This window comes from Panthera pardus, unplaced genomic scaffold, assembly GCF_024362965.1.
Source record: "Panthera pardus isolate Hobbes unplaced genomic scaffold, ASM2436296v1 HiC_scaffold_6, whole genome shotgun sequence".
Lineage (NCBI taxonomy): Eukaryota > Metazoa > Chordata > Mammalia > Carnivora > Felidae > Panthera > Panthera pardus.
Genome location: NW_026526991.1, coordinates 104,234,723 through 104,253,134, shown reverse-complemented (window position 1 = coordinate 104,253,134; position 18,412 = coordinate 104,234,723). Strand labels below are relative to the sequence as shown.

The following is an 18,412-nucleotide window of genomic DNA, read 5'->3' as shown; positions in this document are numbered from 1 at the left end:
TAGGGCTTGAATTCCCAACCCCGAGATCGAGAGTTTCATGCTCCATGGACTGAGCCAGCCAGAAGCCCCCCTACAATCTCATTGTTAAATCCTCATAACAACCCCATGCAAAAGGCAGGGATTATTCTTCCCTTTTTGCAGACAACGTAAATGGAATGATTTGCGTAAATTATCCAACCAGAATGATAAAGCTAAGAATGAATGTACCGTGTCCTAAATAGAAACTGCAGGGACATAGAAGCCAGGAGCAAATGCTTATCTGTTTAAGGATGTTTACCTTACCATGATAGGACTCAGTGTGAACATTTGAAGGAGCGCTCTCTATAATGTATAAATTATATGCAAATAATATGTAAATCTGCCTCTGAAGTTTTTGAACTAAGAGCTTGCTTGGTGTTTTGCAAAAGAACACAACAGCACACATTCGGTTCCTTTCCACAAGCCAGAGCCAGAGAAAACAGAGCAGAGTGTGAGGGCAGAGGATATTGGGCTATTACCAGCCTGCTTTGTACTTTCTCCTGACAATTTTTGTGGGAGCCAGAGCAGGTGGAGAAGGAGGTAGGGAAAGGAGAAAAGAGCTCCCTGTGGTTCGCCCCATTCCCTTCCCTTTTCACACCACTGCTCTTGCTCAGAGCCTCTTGAGACCCAAGCTTCCTTCACGAAGCCTTAGGGCCTACCGCTTGGGAACGGCAGCTATGAAAGACTCAGGCTGTAATCTCTCCCACACGTCCCAGGTCTCTGATTCATGTAGGTCATGCACTGCCATGGTCTGAGGCTCCTCATACAAAGTGGCGGAGTGTAATTCTTCATTCTAGAAAGAAAGACACTTGGCAAATGGTACCAAGTCCAACTGTATAATCACCCTTCCACTGGGCAAAGGAAAACTAGCTAATCTTTGAGGAGGAGAAGGAAGAGGTTCATACCGTACAGCATGGTCCTATCTGGATAGTTTAGTCAGGTGAACCTCAGGCACCACTTCTGTAACTTTATATACTGTCCCCTAGTCCCGGTCAGAAAATGCAGCTACTCTGAGGCAGGAAAGGCAGTGGGTTAGGCAGGAAAAGCCACTCATTTTTGGCTATTCAAGGAAGACTTACAGACCAGAATCCATACCAGACCATAGTCAACATGAAACCACTCTGTCTGTACTTACCAAAGCCGAGGCACTTTATAAATGTTTTTCTTTCTTTCTTTCTTCTTTATTTCTTTCTTTCTCCCTTTCTTTCTTTTTTTTTTTAATTTTTTTTTTAACGTTTATTTATTTTTGAGACAGAGAGAGACAGAGCATGAACAGGGGAGGGGCAGAGAGAGAGGGAGACAGAATCTGAAACAAGCTCCAGGCTCTGAGCGGTCAGCACAGAGCCCGACGTGGGGCTCGAACTCACGGACCGTGAGATCATGACCTGAGCCGAAGTCGGACGCTTAACCGACCGAGACACCCAGGCGCCCCACCCTTTCTTTCTTTCTTTTGAGAGAGAGTGAGCAGGGGAGGGGCAGAGAGAGAGGGAGAGAGAGAGAATCCCAAGCAGTCTCTGTGCCATCAGCACAGAGCCCGACGCGGGGCTCAAACCCACAAACCGTGATATCATGACCTGAGCTGAAACCAGGAGTCAGATGCTTCACCAACTGAGCCACCCAGGTGTCCCAAAGCCAAAGTAGTTTAAACAAATTATCTCATTTGATCCTCACAATGTCTCTGTAGGAGAGAAACTATTCTGAACCTCATTCGGGGGGAAATAAAGGTCAAGGCCACACAGCTAGCAGGTGGCCACACAGATAGCAGATTCACGGACAGGGAGGGTGACCCCAGAGACTGCACTCCTGACCAGAGCACAACACTGTCTTTATACGGGAGCTGGAGGTGGACGGGGGTACGTGAGACCTTTGAACAAGGTCTGGTGAGAAAGAGTGACCAGAGTCTCAGAGAAGTGAAGGCCCAGGCTTCAGGGTGACCAAGGCCTCTGGAGAACAGGTGACCCCAGATCAACTTGTGAAGGAGAAGCCTTTTCCTGGGAAGCTGGGCCCTGGCCCGGCTCCCCCACAGTCATTGCCTAACCTCTGTGGCTGAACAAAGAGGGCTGAGGTGAGGAAATCAGAACATCCTGGGGAACGAGCAGAGAACGGAAAACACGCTATTGCCACGGGGCCTGGGGCCCAGAGGCAAGGGCACCCTGTAAGCCTGGCTGAGGGCCCTGATGGGAGCCGCCTCCCTTGGCTATGTGAGCCTCCACTGGCAATAACCACCTCGGAGAGCTCAGGGAACCGTGAGAAAAAGCACAGGGGCCAGACTGGTCCTTTTATCCTAAAGCGCTTGACAGCTTCACAGATACCCCTTAATTACAAGCCCAGGAATAAAGGGAGGTAAACTGTGCTTTGGCCAGGACACTTGCCTCATCAGCTATTGTGAAGACAGGTCTGGGAGCAGAAAGAATGCTGGGGAGAAGGATACAGAGAGGTAGGCATTAGCAGGAGTGTTTCTCAACACAGGGCCAGGGCTTTAATTGTGAGGGAAGAAGCCTGCTCTGGGACACTGTGCCAGAGACACTGTGCTCTGACTGCTACGTGCTCTTCCCCAGTATCTTTCTGCTGAGGTCCTCTTAGTATGTACCAGCCTCCACTACAACAACCTTGCTTGTGTCAGGGCAGGGGACCCAGGACAACAACAGTGGGTGACTCCACTCTTTTTTTTTTTTAGGTTTATCTATTTTGAGAGAGGCAGAGACAGCGTGAGCAGAGAGAGAGGGGGAGAGAGAGAGAGAATCCCAAGCAAGCTCTGCACCATCAGCACACAGCCTGATGTGGGGCTCAAACTCACGAAACCCTGAGATCACGATCTGAGCAGAAACTGAGAGTAGGCGCTTAACCGACTGAGCCATCCAGGTGCCCCTAGGCTTTCATTCCTCCACTCTTTTAATGAAATGCGGGCAATTTTAGCATCATATGTGCCAGAGACTTGCAGCGTTAATTTTGGAAGGTAAAGTAAGGGATTTGTAATCTTTTACTGGCATAACTAAGGACTCTAGCCCCAGAATCAGGTCACATAAGGGCTGATGTATGGAAGGGTGTTCCATTTTGGACAAAGCTGAAAGGTATGAGAAATGAGATCACTATGCAGTTTCCTTATACCACTCAGAAGTCTGGCTTCTAATTTAGAAGTTGGTAGATAGCCCCATTTCATAGTCAAGAAATCCCTGTTCTTGGCATCTTGGCCTCCTTCCTATTGGGAGAGGGGGTGGGGTGGGTTTCTTGGTGACACCTGTAACGCTGTCCTTGTCATTGCCCTGTCACTTTCTCCACTGTAATGAAAAGAGCACCACACAGATGATTTTCTGGCATTCCATCCCTTGAACACTTTGTGCTTCTATCACCCAAGGATCCAGACATTTGTCCTCCCAAGATCAAGCCCCTGAGCCCACATACATTCTTTTTCTCCTTAATGCAATCAGTAACCAGCCAGCACAACGCTAAGTCTTGAGGTATAAACCATAGAGAGATTAGTAACTTATAAGCACACAGTCTGATTACTCAGTGCATGTTGACACAGTTAATTCCAATGACCAGGTTATTACATTTCCTTTGTTTCCTTTCTTCTTCACTTCCATTCCTGGTGAAGGCCAGTCTGCTCTTGCAGTCTTTCCGTCTGTAAGACTTTGTCTTCAGTCTAGGCCAGGTAACCAATCAGAATATCAGCGAGGTCCTGGTTTTCCACACTCAGAAATTTCCTTGAAGCTGTCCTTCCTGGGAACCTCCTCTGCTCCCAGCAAATTCTCATTAGCTTTTCTAACCAACTGGCCATTAGTTCATTAAAAGTACTCCTTTCTGAAGCCCTTCACAGTAGATAAAATCCCCTGTAATGTACATCCTATCTCCTGGGGACTATTCCTCACTTTTTACTTCCGTCCTTTCTTCCCACACACTTCCTCCATCAACACCACCTCTCTGTCAATCAACAGGATCTTCTTTTGCCTGTCAGTCGACCCTGAAATGGTTACAGGAAGTCATGTGAGACACATTTCCTGTGCTCTGGGAGCAGGCAGCCATGAGGTGACAGTCTCTCACGTAGCCCTCTGTAATACCCCATGGTACATGCTGTACTAGAGGGATGAACCAAATGCTTTGGGAGAACTGAGAAAGAGGGATAAATTTAGACTATGGGGATGAGCAAGGCTTCCCAGTTGAGTTGGGCTTTAAAGGGTAAGTAGAGGGGCACTTGGGTGGCTCAGTCAGTTAGCCTCCGATTCTTGACAGCTCTGGTCATGATTTCACGGTTCATGGGTTCAAGCCCTGTGTCAGGCTCTGCGCTGAGAGAGTGGAACCTGCTTGAGATTCTCTGTCTCCCTCTCTCTCTGCCCCTCCCCTGCTCACTCTCTGTCTCTCTCAAAAATAAATAAAGATTTAAAAAATGTAAAAAAGAGTAAGTAGAATTTCTCCAAGTAGAGAAAAGAATGGGAAGCAGTACATCTTTTGTATGGGCAGAGTCTGTCCTTTCAAAACATCATGCTCCTTTGGATAAATATAAAATGTTCCCATTTATTCCTCTGGTCCCCGAAATCTGATGAAACTTCCTAGTGGGGCTTGCACTTCTCCTTTGAGAATCACTCATGTCTCAGAAGTGAGAGATAACTATAGACTATTGTTTCTATAACCCACAGTAAATTAGAGTAGGGTTCCCTACACACACCCTTTTATGCATTCACATAACTGCTCACCCTTGATTCTTCAGAGAGATCATGGAAGTGTGGAATCTTCCTGGAGTCCCTGCATGGCTTCTGTGGGTAGTGTCAGGGACGTGAGCTTGTGTGCTAAATGGAAGAGGTCAAGACCTTAGGCGTATGTCTTCCACAGCCTCCCCAAGCCTGGCAGCTTCCTTGTCTTTACATGACAGCTGTTTGTTTTTCATTGGGTGCTGACAATGCATGCAACCCGGCATGTGAAGACATAGCCTGCCCTCAGGCCTCTGGGAACCTGAGCTATATACTCAGCTCTGGGTGCAAACACAGCTTGAAAAGCAGGCAGGCTGAGCTCTAAGGTGTGAGGCCTTTGTTTCCTTCTCTGAGGGAAAAATGAGCTAGCTAGATGAATTCTCTGAAGAAGATAGCAAGTAGGAGTAACCAAGACCTCCTTTGTTGAGAATAGGAGGGAGGTTGGAATCATGTCAGTGCCCAGGCACTGAAGAATGCCTGGGGATGAAGGAGGGAAACACAGCCTGAGGCAAGTGGGAAACAGATGGAGGCCAAAAATGAGGGAGGAGAGGCCCTAGAGGGAAATGAGAGAGCACACTGTGAGAGCAGTACCACCTGCAGAGCCTCCCACGGCCCCCCATGGGCCTCACCTGGCACACTGCCCCTCCCCGACTGGGTCCTGGGGCTCACAGCCCAGCACCAACTGACCGAAATCAAGCCTTGCTGAGCAGGTGCCCATGGAGAAAGCTGGAAAGTTACGGTCAAAAGGATAGAAAACGATGGAACTTCAGGAGGCAGTATGATATCGCGTAAAAGACACAGGGTTTCAAGCCAAATCAGCCAAGCTTCCTTTCCCATTACCATTCCTACTAGCTGTGTGTCATGGGCAAGTTGACTGTTCTTTCTCAACCTCACTCTCCTCTCCTGGAAAATGGGTTCTTGTAGGGTTTAAATGAAATAGCAGCTGGAAAGTGCCACCTCGTACACGGTAGAGGTATACTCGTTACTCCTTTCATGGAAGAAAAGTGGTTTATTCCTTAAAATCCACAATGAGATTCAGAATTAGAATGAATGACCCAGAAAAAAGGAGAAAAGGATGATTTCGCATTTTTCCTCTTAGGAGCCACAGAAACAACAGGTTTGACATAGGTGTCCTGAGGAGTTTGGTCATCAGCAGGTGGGAGCTATTCCTGGTGTGTCAGAGCACCCCCCAAATCACACCAGCCTGATGGCCTGGGAGGTGGCCACACTTTGCTTGATGGTTTTGGCCCCTTTTACCCCTAATTCTGTGATTCCATGAGGCCTACATAGCATCCCTTGGAAAATCCATGGATTGACCTGCTAGCCAGTCAACCAGTCAATCAGTCTATCCATCCATTTACTTCACCTTAGATCTTTCTATTGTAATGATGAAAGGATCCAGTGTGCCAGGGGGTGGGCCCAGAGGCATGGGCCCCCTGGCTTGCGAGGATACACAGGTCTTTACAAGATTCAGAAGACACTTACTTTTGGCTAGAGGTAACAGAAATCAGCCTAAAGTATCTAAGACCAAAAGGGAGAATTTATTGTAAGATGCCAGGGACTCTTCTAGGAACCATGGGAAGAATAATCAGGGAGGCCCTACAAAGGCCTGGAATCAGAAACCAGGAAACCAGTATCAATCCAGGCAGCTCTGCCTCTCCAGAGATGACTGGCCTTTCATTTCTTTTTCTCCCTGTGTATCTTGGTTCATGTAATCATTGGTGGTTGGATAGCAATAGTGAATCTCATTTGCAGATTTATGGGAGAGAGAATCTGATTGGCCCTGCTTTGATGGGATACCTACCCCTGGTCCACTCAGCCACAGCCAGATGAGCCACGCATTCATAGACCACCATGATAATCTCTCATAAATAAAACTCACTAGGCTACTCCTAAGTAAATAAAGTTGGGGAATCTCAGCACCCAACGGGGGTTGCACCCCAACGGGGGTTGTGTTAGTTAAAATACAAGTTTGGTAGCTCTGTCAAGACCCAAAGTAATAAGGGCTTAGACAAGAGGGAAGTTTATTTCTGTCCTTTGGGTAACAGTCTGAGTGCATACAGTACAGGCATACTATGGTGGCTCCCCAATATTAGAGGCCCAGGCCCCTCTAGCTTGTTACTATACTCTTAGAATATTTGTTCTATGCACATGGTTAAAGATGGCTCACTGCAGCGTCCACAGTCCAACTAGGGAAAAAGAGAATAGGGAAGGCATGGGCCTTCCTTTTAAGTGCATTATTATTCCTTCTAACTTCTTATTATCCAGAACTTGATCATGTGGACATACTGTAAGAGAGACTGAGAAATATTGACTTTAGTTAGGTGGTCATGTACCCAGTCAAAAATCCTACCACTCTGGGGGTGCCTGGGTGGCTCAGTCAGTTAAGCATCCAATTCTTGATTTTGGCCCAGATCATGATCTCACGGTTCATGGAATCGAGCCCCACATGGGGCTCTGTGCTGACAGCACAGAGCCTACTTGGGATTCTCTCTTTCCCTCACTCTCTGCCCCTCCCCTACCCTCTCTCTCTCTTTCTCTCTGTCTCTCTCTCTCTCTCTCTCTCTCTCACACACACACACACACACACACTCACACACACACTCTCTCTATAAATAAATAAATAAATAAATAAATAAATAAACAAACATTAAAAAAAAAAAAACAACAACCCTACCACTGTGGTGCCTGGGTGGCTCAGTCGATTAAAGGTCCAACTTGGCTCAGATCACGATTTCATGGTTCATGACTTCAAGCCCCACATTGGGCTCTGTGCTGACAGCTCAGAGCCTGGAGCCTGCTTTGGATTCTGTGTCTCCCTCTCTCTCTGCCCCTCCCCAGTGTGTGCTGTCTCTCTTTCTGTCTCTCAAAAGTAAACAAACATTAAAAAAATAAAACAAAAAAAATCCTACCACTCTGTGAGAAGGTCAAACAGTTATTGGGGGATGACCTCCTATAACAGTCAATAGGGACATTGGTTCCTGGAAGCTCACAGAAGTTTTCATCTCTCTGACTCTAGCCTTGGGAAGAGGTTATTGTTAAAGAAATGATATGGCAAGCGTGGAAACATGGATGTGGAAATGCTAAGGAAGATGAGACCAGAACAAGTTTAGCCTAAGTAATGTCTAAAGTTCTCTACGCTCTTACACCACTTCGAGAAAGCATGGGGATGATGTGCCTCTTCCCCTATCCTAACTTAGGGGATAGAAAAGGAAGTTCTTGGGACAGATTGCAGAAGTGAATTGTATAACACAGAGTTCTTTAAAGAATACACATCTTCAGAGCTGCGGTTCTCCTGGGCATAACTCAACTCTGCTAAACGAGAGGGAGTTGAAATCATTTCCTTTAGGCACTAGACCCACATATTATGTTCCTGCCTAGCAACCTCATCCTGCAGCTGTGCTGGGTGGAGTAGTTCAGAGCAGCTAATCCACCAAGAAAGCTGTGTTGGGCACCTACTGTTTGAAAGGCACCATTCTGGCTGCTATAGAAGAGCCCATGGCAGTAGAGAACGTGTCTAACAGAAGGTTGTGCTCACTGACCCCTTCCTTTCAGCCACCAGACTGACCTTATCTCTAGCTGAGGACTTCCTGTGCACCCGTAATTACTTGACGGGGCAAGAGGTTTCAGTTCCAAGTCAGCGGATAGGATAATGAGTCACGATGCATATGGTAGCTGTGGCTTTGCTGACTGTGCATTCACCCTCTCAGCACTGCACTTTGGGCTCCAGAAGAGAAAGAAGGGCTGCCAGAGGGGGCTGATTTTTAGCTGCTCAACAGTATTGATCTTGCGTTTTTCAAGGATCCAGCACTGAGTGTGCGTGTGTGTGTGTGTGTGTGTGTACACTTGTCAGGACGGGGAAGGCAGGAAGGAGGTGCAAAAATGACTGTGGGAAGTTAGGAACTCAAAGTGGACTTTGTAGCTTTTAGTCACAGTGATGTCAAGATGAAGTGGGAGGGTTGGGAGCAGAAAGAGCCCCGAGCTAAGAATCAACCTAGGGTCATATTCTGTCTACAACTGAACTGAGTGTTTAAATATGACTTTCCCCATTTTAATTTTTTTTTAAAGTTTATTTATTTATCTGGAGAGAGAGAGAGCATGCACATGCAAGCAGGGGAGGGGCAGAGAGAGGGAGAGAGGAAATCCCAAGCAGGTTCCACGCTGTCAGTGCAGAGCCCCACGTGGGCCTCGATCCCATGAACCAAGAGATCATGACCTGAACTGAGATCAGGAGTCGGATGCTTAACCCACTGAGCCACCCAGGTGCCCCTCCCCCATTTTAAAAACAGGGGTAATGGCCTTGCTCAACTCCAAAGGATTTATTAAATGAAAGAGAATTGGACCGTGAGCCTTGCAAAGGCCAGGTCTCTACTTCATTCGTCTCTGTGCCTTTCAGCGTCTGGCATAGCGCTTTGTGTGCGTAGTAACTCTTCAGTGAATATTGTCTAGACCGAGTCACTGAAACCACCTGTTCCACCTTACATGTAAGGAAACGCAGTGAGGGACAGTGATGGAAAGAGCAAACACGGAAGGCGCCAGTTACGTGTTGTGTTGTACATTCAATCAACCAAAGTATACTTCCTTTTGAAGTGGCAGCACCGGGAGTAGAATCCAGATCTTTGAACTCTGACACCTCTGCTCTTGCCCCCTACCATATTGCCTCTGAGTTATTTGGCTAAAATCAGAGAGCTTGTTTATGGCTGAGATGGGATTCCTTTGCAGGAGAGCTATTACAGACCCCCTGTGCCTGGAGTTTAAATATAATGAATGGTTAAAAAACAGGGTCTCTGGAGCCAGGATGCCTGGGTTTGAATCCCAATTCTGCTATTGACTATGTGATCTCATTTAATCTCTTTATCCCTCAGCTTTCTCATCTGTACAAAGGGGACTGAAATTGCATTTCACCTCCCAAGGTTGTTGTGAGGATTAAATGAGTTAAAATATGTAAGGAAGGGTGCCTGGGTGGCTCAGTCAGTTAAGCGGTTGACTCTTCATTTCTGCTCAGATAAAGCCCCACTTCGGGCTGGGATCTGTGCTGAGTGTGGAGCCTGCTTGGGATTCTCTCTCTCCCTTTCTCTTTGTCCCTCCCCTGCTCGTGCATGCTCGCTCTCTCTCTCTCTCTCTCTCTCAAAATAAATAAGTAGACTTAAAAAAACTACATGAAGAGCTTAGAAAAGTGACTGGCACATAATAAGTACATTATTGTTTGCTGCTCTTCTCAAGTAAGTTAGGCTTTTACTGCTATGGTGGTGGCTACAATCAGCCTTCACAAAGACAGCCATTTGATGATGGTGGAGTTTTTTTCTTCCTGAATAGGTAAGATTCCCATAGATGTTTTAAAGGACTGGAGACTCTACTGTATAAGTTCTTTGAGGGCTGAGGTGCTTCTCTGGTAAAGACTCTCCAGGGCTGAGTTCAGTGCCATACAATTGGTGGGCAATTGGAAAGCGATGACCAATAACTCCTGGGGCAGTCTGGGCCTGGGATAATTATCTCCTATGCACAGCACATTGACAGCTGAGATGGGACACTGGCTTTCTACATGCACATCTCCTTCCCTTAAAATCTTCCAAAGCCCAGCCTTTATTCAGATTTGCTCAGCATTAGAAAGTCACTGGAACCCCCAGCACAAAGATGGTGGCTGAATGCCAAAGGACCAGAGCCAGGAAAACCGAGTGAGAGGCAATCTCGCTCCTGCCAAGAATGGGATGCGATTTCCTACCCCTACCCCCGCAGTGGGCCCCAACCTCCTGTCCTTCCCATTCCCCATCCGCCCCCAGTCCTATGGGCCACGGATTTCTGCCTGAAAAAGCAATTCAGCGCTGTACACTGGGGATGTTTCCTTCTGACCTACTTCAGGCAGAACACTTGCCCTGCTGAGCAAGGGCAGCGGCCGGCCGCTCAGCATTCCCCCACCCCCACCCCCCACCTCGGCCTCCAGATGCTGAGTCGTCTGTCACTCACTCACAGCCAACTGCCACACCTGAGAAGGAGCTTTTCTTCATGGTTTCCCCACATCGACACCTGGACTGACTAACCTGACAGGTTCCTGGGGTAGAGTTGAAACCTGTTTCCTGGTATAAATGTGCTTTGCCTTTTCTGTTATGTGCCTGTTTTTGTAATTTGGTTCAGAACCACCATTTACCATGGACCCGGGAACTCAGATTGCCATTTTCAAGTGTTCCTAGTTCCTCCTTCTTCCTCTTCTCCTTCTCCCTCTTCTTCATAATCAGTACCTTCCAGAGTACCTACTATACATATTCCCTTTAATATACCCAGTAATCAACTTTGCGAGGTAGATATACTAGGACAGTGCTTCTCAGACTTTAATGTGCATAGGGAATCCTGTTCAAAGGCGATTCTGTTGAGTAGGTCTGGGAGATACCTGAGATTCTGCATTTCTCACAAGCTCCCATGCAATATTGATGCTGCTGGTTCTAATTCCTTGAGTGGCAAAGATATCAGGAAGAGTCTTTTGGTTGCAGGTGACTGAAATCCAATGTGAACTAGTTAAGCAAGAGGAATTTATTACAAGGATATTGGTGTCTCACAAAGCCAAGTACAGGATTAAAAACGCACCCCAAGAGGAGTGGGAGCCAAAGAGGACCCTCTTGGGTTCTTGACTCTTCTTTCTCCTTGCATGCATTTCATTGCTCCATTCTTCCTCCACCCTTCCTTCCTTCCTTTCTCCTCCGTTCTGGTTAGGACCAAGGTAACTCTACCCATAGTCCTGTGGATTCCATGTCCTCCACTTCCTTGATTTACTACTTTGGTTTGGTGGAGCATATCTTCCAGTAACTTCCTATGAAAGTGAGCAACAGAAATAAAATTTTAGTTACTAACATAACTGAGGGGAGCCTGGGTGGCTCAGTCGGCTCAGTGTCCAGCTTCAGCTCAGGTCATGATCTCATGGTTCATGACTTTGAGCCCCACATCGGACTCTGTGCTGACAGCTCAGAGCCTGGAGCCTGCTTCAGATTCCGTGTCTTCCTCTCTCTCTCTGCCCCTCCCCTCCTCTCACTCTCTCCCTCTCTCTCAAAAATAAACTTTTAAAAAATTTTTTTAAAAAACCTGAAAATGTCTCTATACTCAATAGTATAAAGTATAGAATTGTAGCTTCCAGAGTGGCTGTTATAATATCCAATACCATTTCAATTTTCTATCCTTTGTATCTCATTCTGAAAGTTAAAAATTTTTGTTTATTAAAAATAGTTTTTTTGTTCATTTATTTTTGAGAGAGAGAGAGAGACATGGAGTGCAAGTGGGGGAAGGGCAGAGAGAGAGGGACACACAGAATCCGAAGCAGGATCTGAGCTGACTAGCCTGAGGAGGGGCTCGAACCCACAAGCCATGAGATCACGACCTGAGCTGAAGTCGGATGCTTAACTGACTGAGCCACCCAGAAGCCCCTCATTCTGAAAGGTTTTAGATTCTTCTCTCTGACCCCTAGCATTCTGAAAGTTCACAATGATGTGCCTTGGGATGGTTCTTTCCTCATTCATTATACTGGGCACTTAATGAGTCTTTTTGACCTGGAAACTTACATCCTTCTGTTGTAGAAAAAAAAAATTTCTTCTGGTTATTCACTTAATTATTTCTTCCCCTCTCTTTTTTTGTTGAGTCCATCTGGAGCTCCTGTTATTAGGATGTTGGATCTTCTGACCTGATCTCTTGATCTTCTTATCTTCTGTATCTAATTTTCCATCTCTTTATCTCTTTGCTTTACTTTCTGTAAGATTTTATAAACTACTTTTTCTAACTTTGCTAGTTGAATTTTAAAGATTTCTATTTTTAATTTCTCAGAGTTCTCTTTTGCTGTTCTCTGAATATTCCTTTTTCTAATAGGCTACTATTCTTATTTCATGGGTGTAGTAGCCTCTCTTCTGTCTCCAGGAACATTATTCTTGTCCTTTTTTGAACTTTTCTTCTCTCTACATTCTTTTCTCTTTTCTCTTTTCTTATTTCTTTATTTTGGTCTCTGTCTTTCATGTCGACTTTCCGTTTCTATTAAAGAGTGAGGCAGGGGCGCCTGGATGGCTCAGTCAGTTGACCCTTGATTTCAATTCAGGTCATGTGTCCGGGATCATGGAAGTGAGCCCTGTGTCAGGCTCCACACTGAGCATGGAGACTGCTTGAGATTCTCTCTCTTCCTCTGCCTCTCTCCCCTGCTCACGCTCTCTCTCTCTCTAAAAAAAAAAAAAACAAAAACAAAAACAAACAAACAAACAAAAAAAACTTTAAAGAGGGAGGCACTAAACAGTTTACCGGAAGAGGAACTAAGAAGAAACTAATGAAGACCTCTTCATTGTACCTTTTGAGTCTTTTAAATTCTGAGCCACATTAGTATAAAGCCTATTCAAAAAAACCAAAACAAACCTTTTAGAATTTATTTTAAGCTTTATGTGCACAGGAATGGCTTGTCCATTGAGGAATTTTACTGTAGAGATATTGAGATAAGGTGTCAAGCAGCTTTTTCTCTGAGGGGACTTCTAAATGTCAGTGTTTAAAAGTCTCTCTGGGCCATTAAGTCTTTTCTGATAAGAATCTTCTAGACTCCTGTCTGAGGATAGGTGTTGGGGGAGGGTATAAGCCTAGCTGCCAATTTTGTTGAATGAGTGTGGGAGGAAGGCCGGATATTCCACTGTTGAGAATGTAGCTTTTTAAACAGGTACCTCAACCCTCTCCTAACTATACATACAACTGAGTCTGTCAGCCTCTGGAGTAAGCTTCTCAAGCTGTCTGTGGTGAAGGACCAGTTTTTAAATTTCTTATCTGTCAGGGACCCACATGTAGTTCTAACGCACATGGCTAGTACATATCTCTTACCACACATGACTCACAATAGGAGTTCAAACATCCAAACTGGTCTACATCCTGTTCAGAAAGAAGAATCCACTGAGAACACACTTGAATATTGAGGCAATTTCAAATTTCTATAAAAATTCTAAACACTCTTACTTTCTGTACTTATCATATTAGGGCCAGTAACAAAGTTTATGGGCCTAAACCAGTTCATGAACCAAATTTAACAGCACTGCTCTAGAAAAAAACAGTCTAATCTCTTGCCTTGAGGAGGAGCTGTCACTAGGCTTTGAGAGGGTGTTGGGGAAAATCTGGAGGGCTGGACTACTCTGCAAATAGACTTTCAGCTCATTCCCCATCTCAGCTCTGCCCTTCATTCCCGCATTCCTTGGTACCCTGGGTTTCCAAACCCAGTGCTTTCCTGAATTGCTCATGTCCCATGATTGGTTCCTTTCTGCAGGCATCAGGCCACAGCTTCTACTACTTGGCCAAATCATTTACCCCTCCTTATTCTACTTTCTTATCCCATTCTCTTTGTCCTTGCAGTTTATACTTTAAAAAATCCCTTTCAAAATCCTGACTTCTTCACAGAATTGATTCAAAAAGTATGGAATTTCAAGGCACCCAGAATAGCCAAAACAATCTTGAAAAAGAACAAGTTTAGAGGACTTATATATCCCAATTTTAAAACTTACTGACAAGCTACAGTAACATGTTATCAAGTGTGATTTTGGCATAAGGACAGACATACAGATCAATGAAATAGAATTGAGAGTCCATAAATAAACCTTCTGATGTGTGATCAATTGATCTTTGGTAAGAATGCCAAGACAATTCAGTGGGGGAAAGAATAGTCATTTCAGCAGGTGGTGCCAAGACATGTGGAGATCCACACACAAAGAATGAAGTTAAACCCCTACCTCACATCTCACACACAAATTAACACAAAATGGATCATAGACCTACACGTAAGAGCTAAAAATTTTACACTTTAGAAGAAAATATAAGAGTGAATCTTCATGAGGCAAAGACTTCTTATATATAACATCAAAAGCACAAGTAACAAAGGAAAAAATAAATTGGACTCATGAAAATTAAAAACTTTTGTGTTCCAAATGACACCATCAAGAAAATGCAAAGAAAACCTACATAAGAGAGAAAATATTTTCAAATCATATATCTGATAAGGGACTTATATCCAGAATATACAAAGAACTTTTACAATCTATAGTAATAAAGCAAATAATCCAATTTTGAAATGGGCAAAGGACCTAAATAACATTTTTCCAAAGAAGATTTACAAATGACCAATAAGCACATGAAGAGATTTTTCAATATCATTAGCCATCAGGGAAATGCAATTTCAAAACTACAATGAGATACCACTTGATACTCTCTAGGAGGCTATTACCACAAAGACAGATGATAACAAATGTTACTAAGGATGTAGAGAAATTGGAACCTCACGTTGTACTGATGGGAATGTAAAATGGTGCAGCCACTTTGGAAAACAGTTTCTAGTTCCTCAAAAAGTTAAATGTAGGGGAGCCTGGGTGACTCAGTTGATTGGTGATGGACTCTTAATTTTGGCTCAGGTTGTGATCTTGAGGTAAAGGGATTGAGCCCTACATGGGACTTTGCAACTGGACATGGAGCCTGCTTGAGATTCTCTCTGTCTCAATTTCTCTCTCTCCACCTCCCTCCCCTGCTCGCATTACCTCTCTCTCTCAAAAATAAAAAACAAAAATTTTTAATAATTAAAAAAAAAGCTAAACATAGACCACATGATCCAGCAATTCCACTCTTAGGTGTATATATTCATATAATGAATGAATGTTCAAAAGCAACATCATTCATGATAGCCAAAAAGCAGAAACAATTCAAATGGTCATCTGCTGAAGATGGATAAATAAAATGTGGTATATCCATACAATGGAATTTTATTTAATGATAAAAATAAATGAAGTACTGATACATGCTACAACATGAATGAATTTTGAAAACGTTATGCTTAGCAAAAGTCACAACGTCACAAAGTCACAAATGCTTCCATTGACATAAAATGTCAAGAATAAGGAAATCTACACAGAGAGAAAATAGATCAGTGGTTGCCTAGGATGGAGCCCAGGGGATAGGGAGGAAATGGGGAAGGAGGTTTTTTTCAGGGTGATAAAACAATTCTAAAATTGATTGTGATGATGGGGCACCTGGGTGGCTCAGTCGGTTAAGCGTCCGACTTCAGCTCAGGTCATGATCTCATGGTCCGTGGATTTGAGCCCCGCGTTGGGCTCTGTGCTGACAGCTCAGAGCCTGGAGCCCATTTCAGATTCTGTGTCTCCCTCTCTCTCTGCCCCTCCCCTGTTCATGCTCTGTCTCTCTCTGTCTCAAAAATAAATGTTAAAAAAAATTTTTTTTTTAATAAAATTGATTGTGATGGGACACCCGGGTGGCTCATTTGGTTAAGCCTATGAGTCTTGATTTCAGCTCAGGTCACGATCCCATGGTCCGTGAGATCTCATGGTTCATGAGATCAAGGCTTGCATTGGGCTCTGTGCTGACAGTGCAGAGCCTGCTTTGGATTCTCTCTCTCCCTCTCTCTCTCTGCCCCTCCCCTGCTTGCATGCACGCATGTGGTCTCTCTGTCTCAAAACAAATAAATAAACATTAAAAAAATAAAATAAAATTGATTATGGTGATGGCTGCACAACTCTGTGAATATACTAAAAGCCCCTGAATTAGACACTTCAGATAGGTGAATTGTATGGTATGTGAGTTATTTCTCAATAAAGCTGTTATAAAGGAATTTCTGGGGTCAACCCACCTGGTCTAACTGCAAGTCCCAGTGCCACCACTCTTGAATGTGGAGGGTCTTCAGCTTATCTTATGCACAGTGCTCCTCAATTATTAACACATGAGCTTAAATCTGAGGTGACACATTTGTTCTCAAAATAATGGTGATTTAAGGGCTTGCTATTGGCTTCCTTAGGGGATGTACCTAAAAATGGTGTTTATTGAGTCAGACAAATTAATCAGCTGTGCTTAACTTGACACTCTTACTCCACAGAAAAGTTTCTTTTATTTTTAAAAAGCTATCTCCTTTTATTAATAGCAAATAATACAAAAAGCTCCTCCCTTTTTGAAAGCCTCAGCATGTGTTCTGAATGAGGATATAAACCCAGTTGGTTCATTTATTCAACAAATATTTCCAGAGTACTCACTACGTGCTACTCTGCCAGATTCTGCAAATGCAATCAATGGTGAACAAATAGCAGAGAGGAGAGAGCTGAATAAACAAGCCTTTAGGTCAGTGTGGACTCAAACTAGTCCGTCCTAAATCTCCAATGACAGAGGAATTGGGGGTGTTTCACTGTTGAGGGATTCAGGGAAATGTCTACGTTATCTTTTTTCTTCTTTGAGCAGTCGCGGTTGGGTTTCTTGAATTACATAAATAGTAGAACAACACTAGCAGAAATGGGGGAAAAAAAGAAAAGACGCCAAACAACAGTGCTGCTGCATCAATCCAATTTCAAACCGTTTCTCCACTCGACCCATTTTTGAAGATTCTAGCTCCATTTCCCCCTAGCTTTGGCGACCTCCATTGCATGTCTCTTAGAGGACCCAGTTCAAAAGGACCTCCCAAGACTCACTCTGAGAAATTCAGATCTGAGGTGTTGGAGCTCGGTGGCAACCAAGATCCCCACCCCCCTCCCAGCTGCTCAGGAGGTTGGGGGAGCAAAGAAGTGGATGTAAATCCCAGGACCAGTTTGCTTCTGGGCACATTCCCCCAGATTCAGAAGCCAGGCAGAGGAGGACTGCTGAACATCAGAGCAGAAGAGGGAGGCCAATGCCTGAGGTGTGCAAACCTTGGCATTGGAGGTATCCTGTGTTCAGAGACCGGCAATGCAATCACTGTCACCAGCAAGTCAGTGGGGGACATCTAGGGAGGAATGTGAGTCCCCACTCAGGTGTGCTGGGGTGCAAGTCTGACCCTGTTGACCTCGCTGACGAGAGGCAGCAGGCAAGCCCACGGGCAGGGCCATGAGGGCCTCTGAGTTTCCACTCTCTGAGGGTGCTGAGCACTCCTAGTGCCCAACCCTGCTGAGGCAAGTCCGGCCCAAATGCCAGCAAAGTGAAGAACATGCTGTAGGATCTTGATGTGTCTCTTCACCTCTCTGAGCCTGTTTATTCATCTGTAAATGGGGCTAATAATCCTCACTTTGTGGAACTGAACCTTGTGAGGGTTAGAGATCTCAAGAAGCCTAGCCCTCCTTCTCAGTGAATAGTTTGCCATTATGTCTGGGACACCTACTTATTCTTGTGGGCTATGAGCCCCCTAAATTTCTAGGATTCAGCTTTGTTATTCTCATCTCTCACTGAATAGAATTGTGTGTGTGTGAGTGTGTGTGTGTGTGTGTGTGTGTGCAAAAAAGGTGATCTTATTACAGCACGGGGACAGGACCTGTGAGCAGGAAGAGCTGCCAGAATTTTTTAAATATTAAAACGTTATTTTACCAGGTGCCCAGGCAGCTCAGTTGGTTAAACTTGCAACTCTTGATTTCAGCTCAGGTCATGATTTCACAATTTGTAAGATCAAGCCCCACATCTCTCTCTTTCTGCCTCTCTCTCTCTCAAAATAAATAAACTTAAAAAAAAAAGTTTTATTTAACAATATGACTACAATGTAATATATGTTTATTATAGCATCTTTGAACATATCATAAAGGCAACACAAAATCAAAATAAGCCTGTAATCTGACCCTTCAGAAATAACCACAGTTAACATTTTCATGTAGAGTCTCCCAGTCTTTTGTTTTATGTATGTAGTTGTCATGGAATATACACATTTAGTTCCTACTTTGTATTCTATTCTAAGTATCTGTCATCATAACACTTTTATAATAGCACTT

At 44.5% G+C, this 18,412-nt stretch overlaps 2 protein-coding genes across 3 annotated transcripts in view; one reads left to right on the top strand and one right to left on the bottom strand.

Moving 5' to 3' along the window:
* The window catches only part of NINJ2 (ninjurin 2), a 79,010-nt gene that overhangs the window by 30,579 nt on the left and 30,019 nt on the right, over nucleotides 1–18,412 (top strand). The gene's annotated exons all lie outside the window — the stretch shown is intronic.
* The window catches only part of B4GALNT3 (beta-1,4-N-acetyl-galactosaminyltransferase 3), a 139,191-nt gene continuing 131,989 nt past the window's right edge, over nucleotides 11,211–18,412 (bottom strand). Inside the window, exon 20 of the mRNA XM_019464918.2 lies at nucleotides 11,211–11,505. Coding sequence (XP_019320463.2) covers nucleotides 11,271–11,505 — 235 coding nt within the window. The 3' untranslated portion in view covers nucleotides 11,211–11,270. The remainder of the gene's footprint in view (nucleotides 11,506–18,412) is intronic.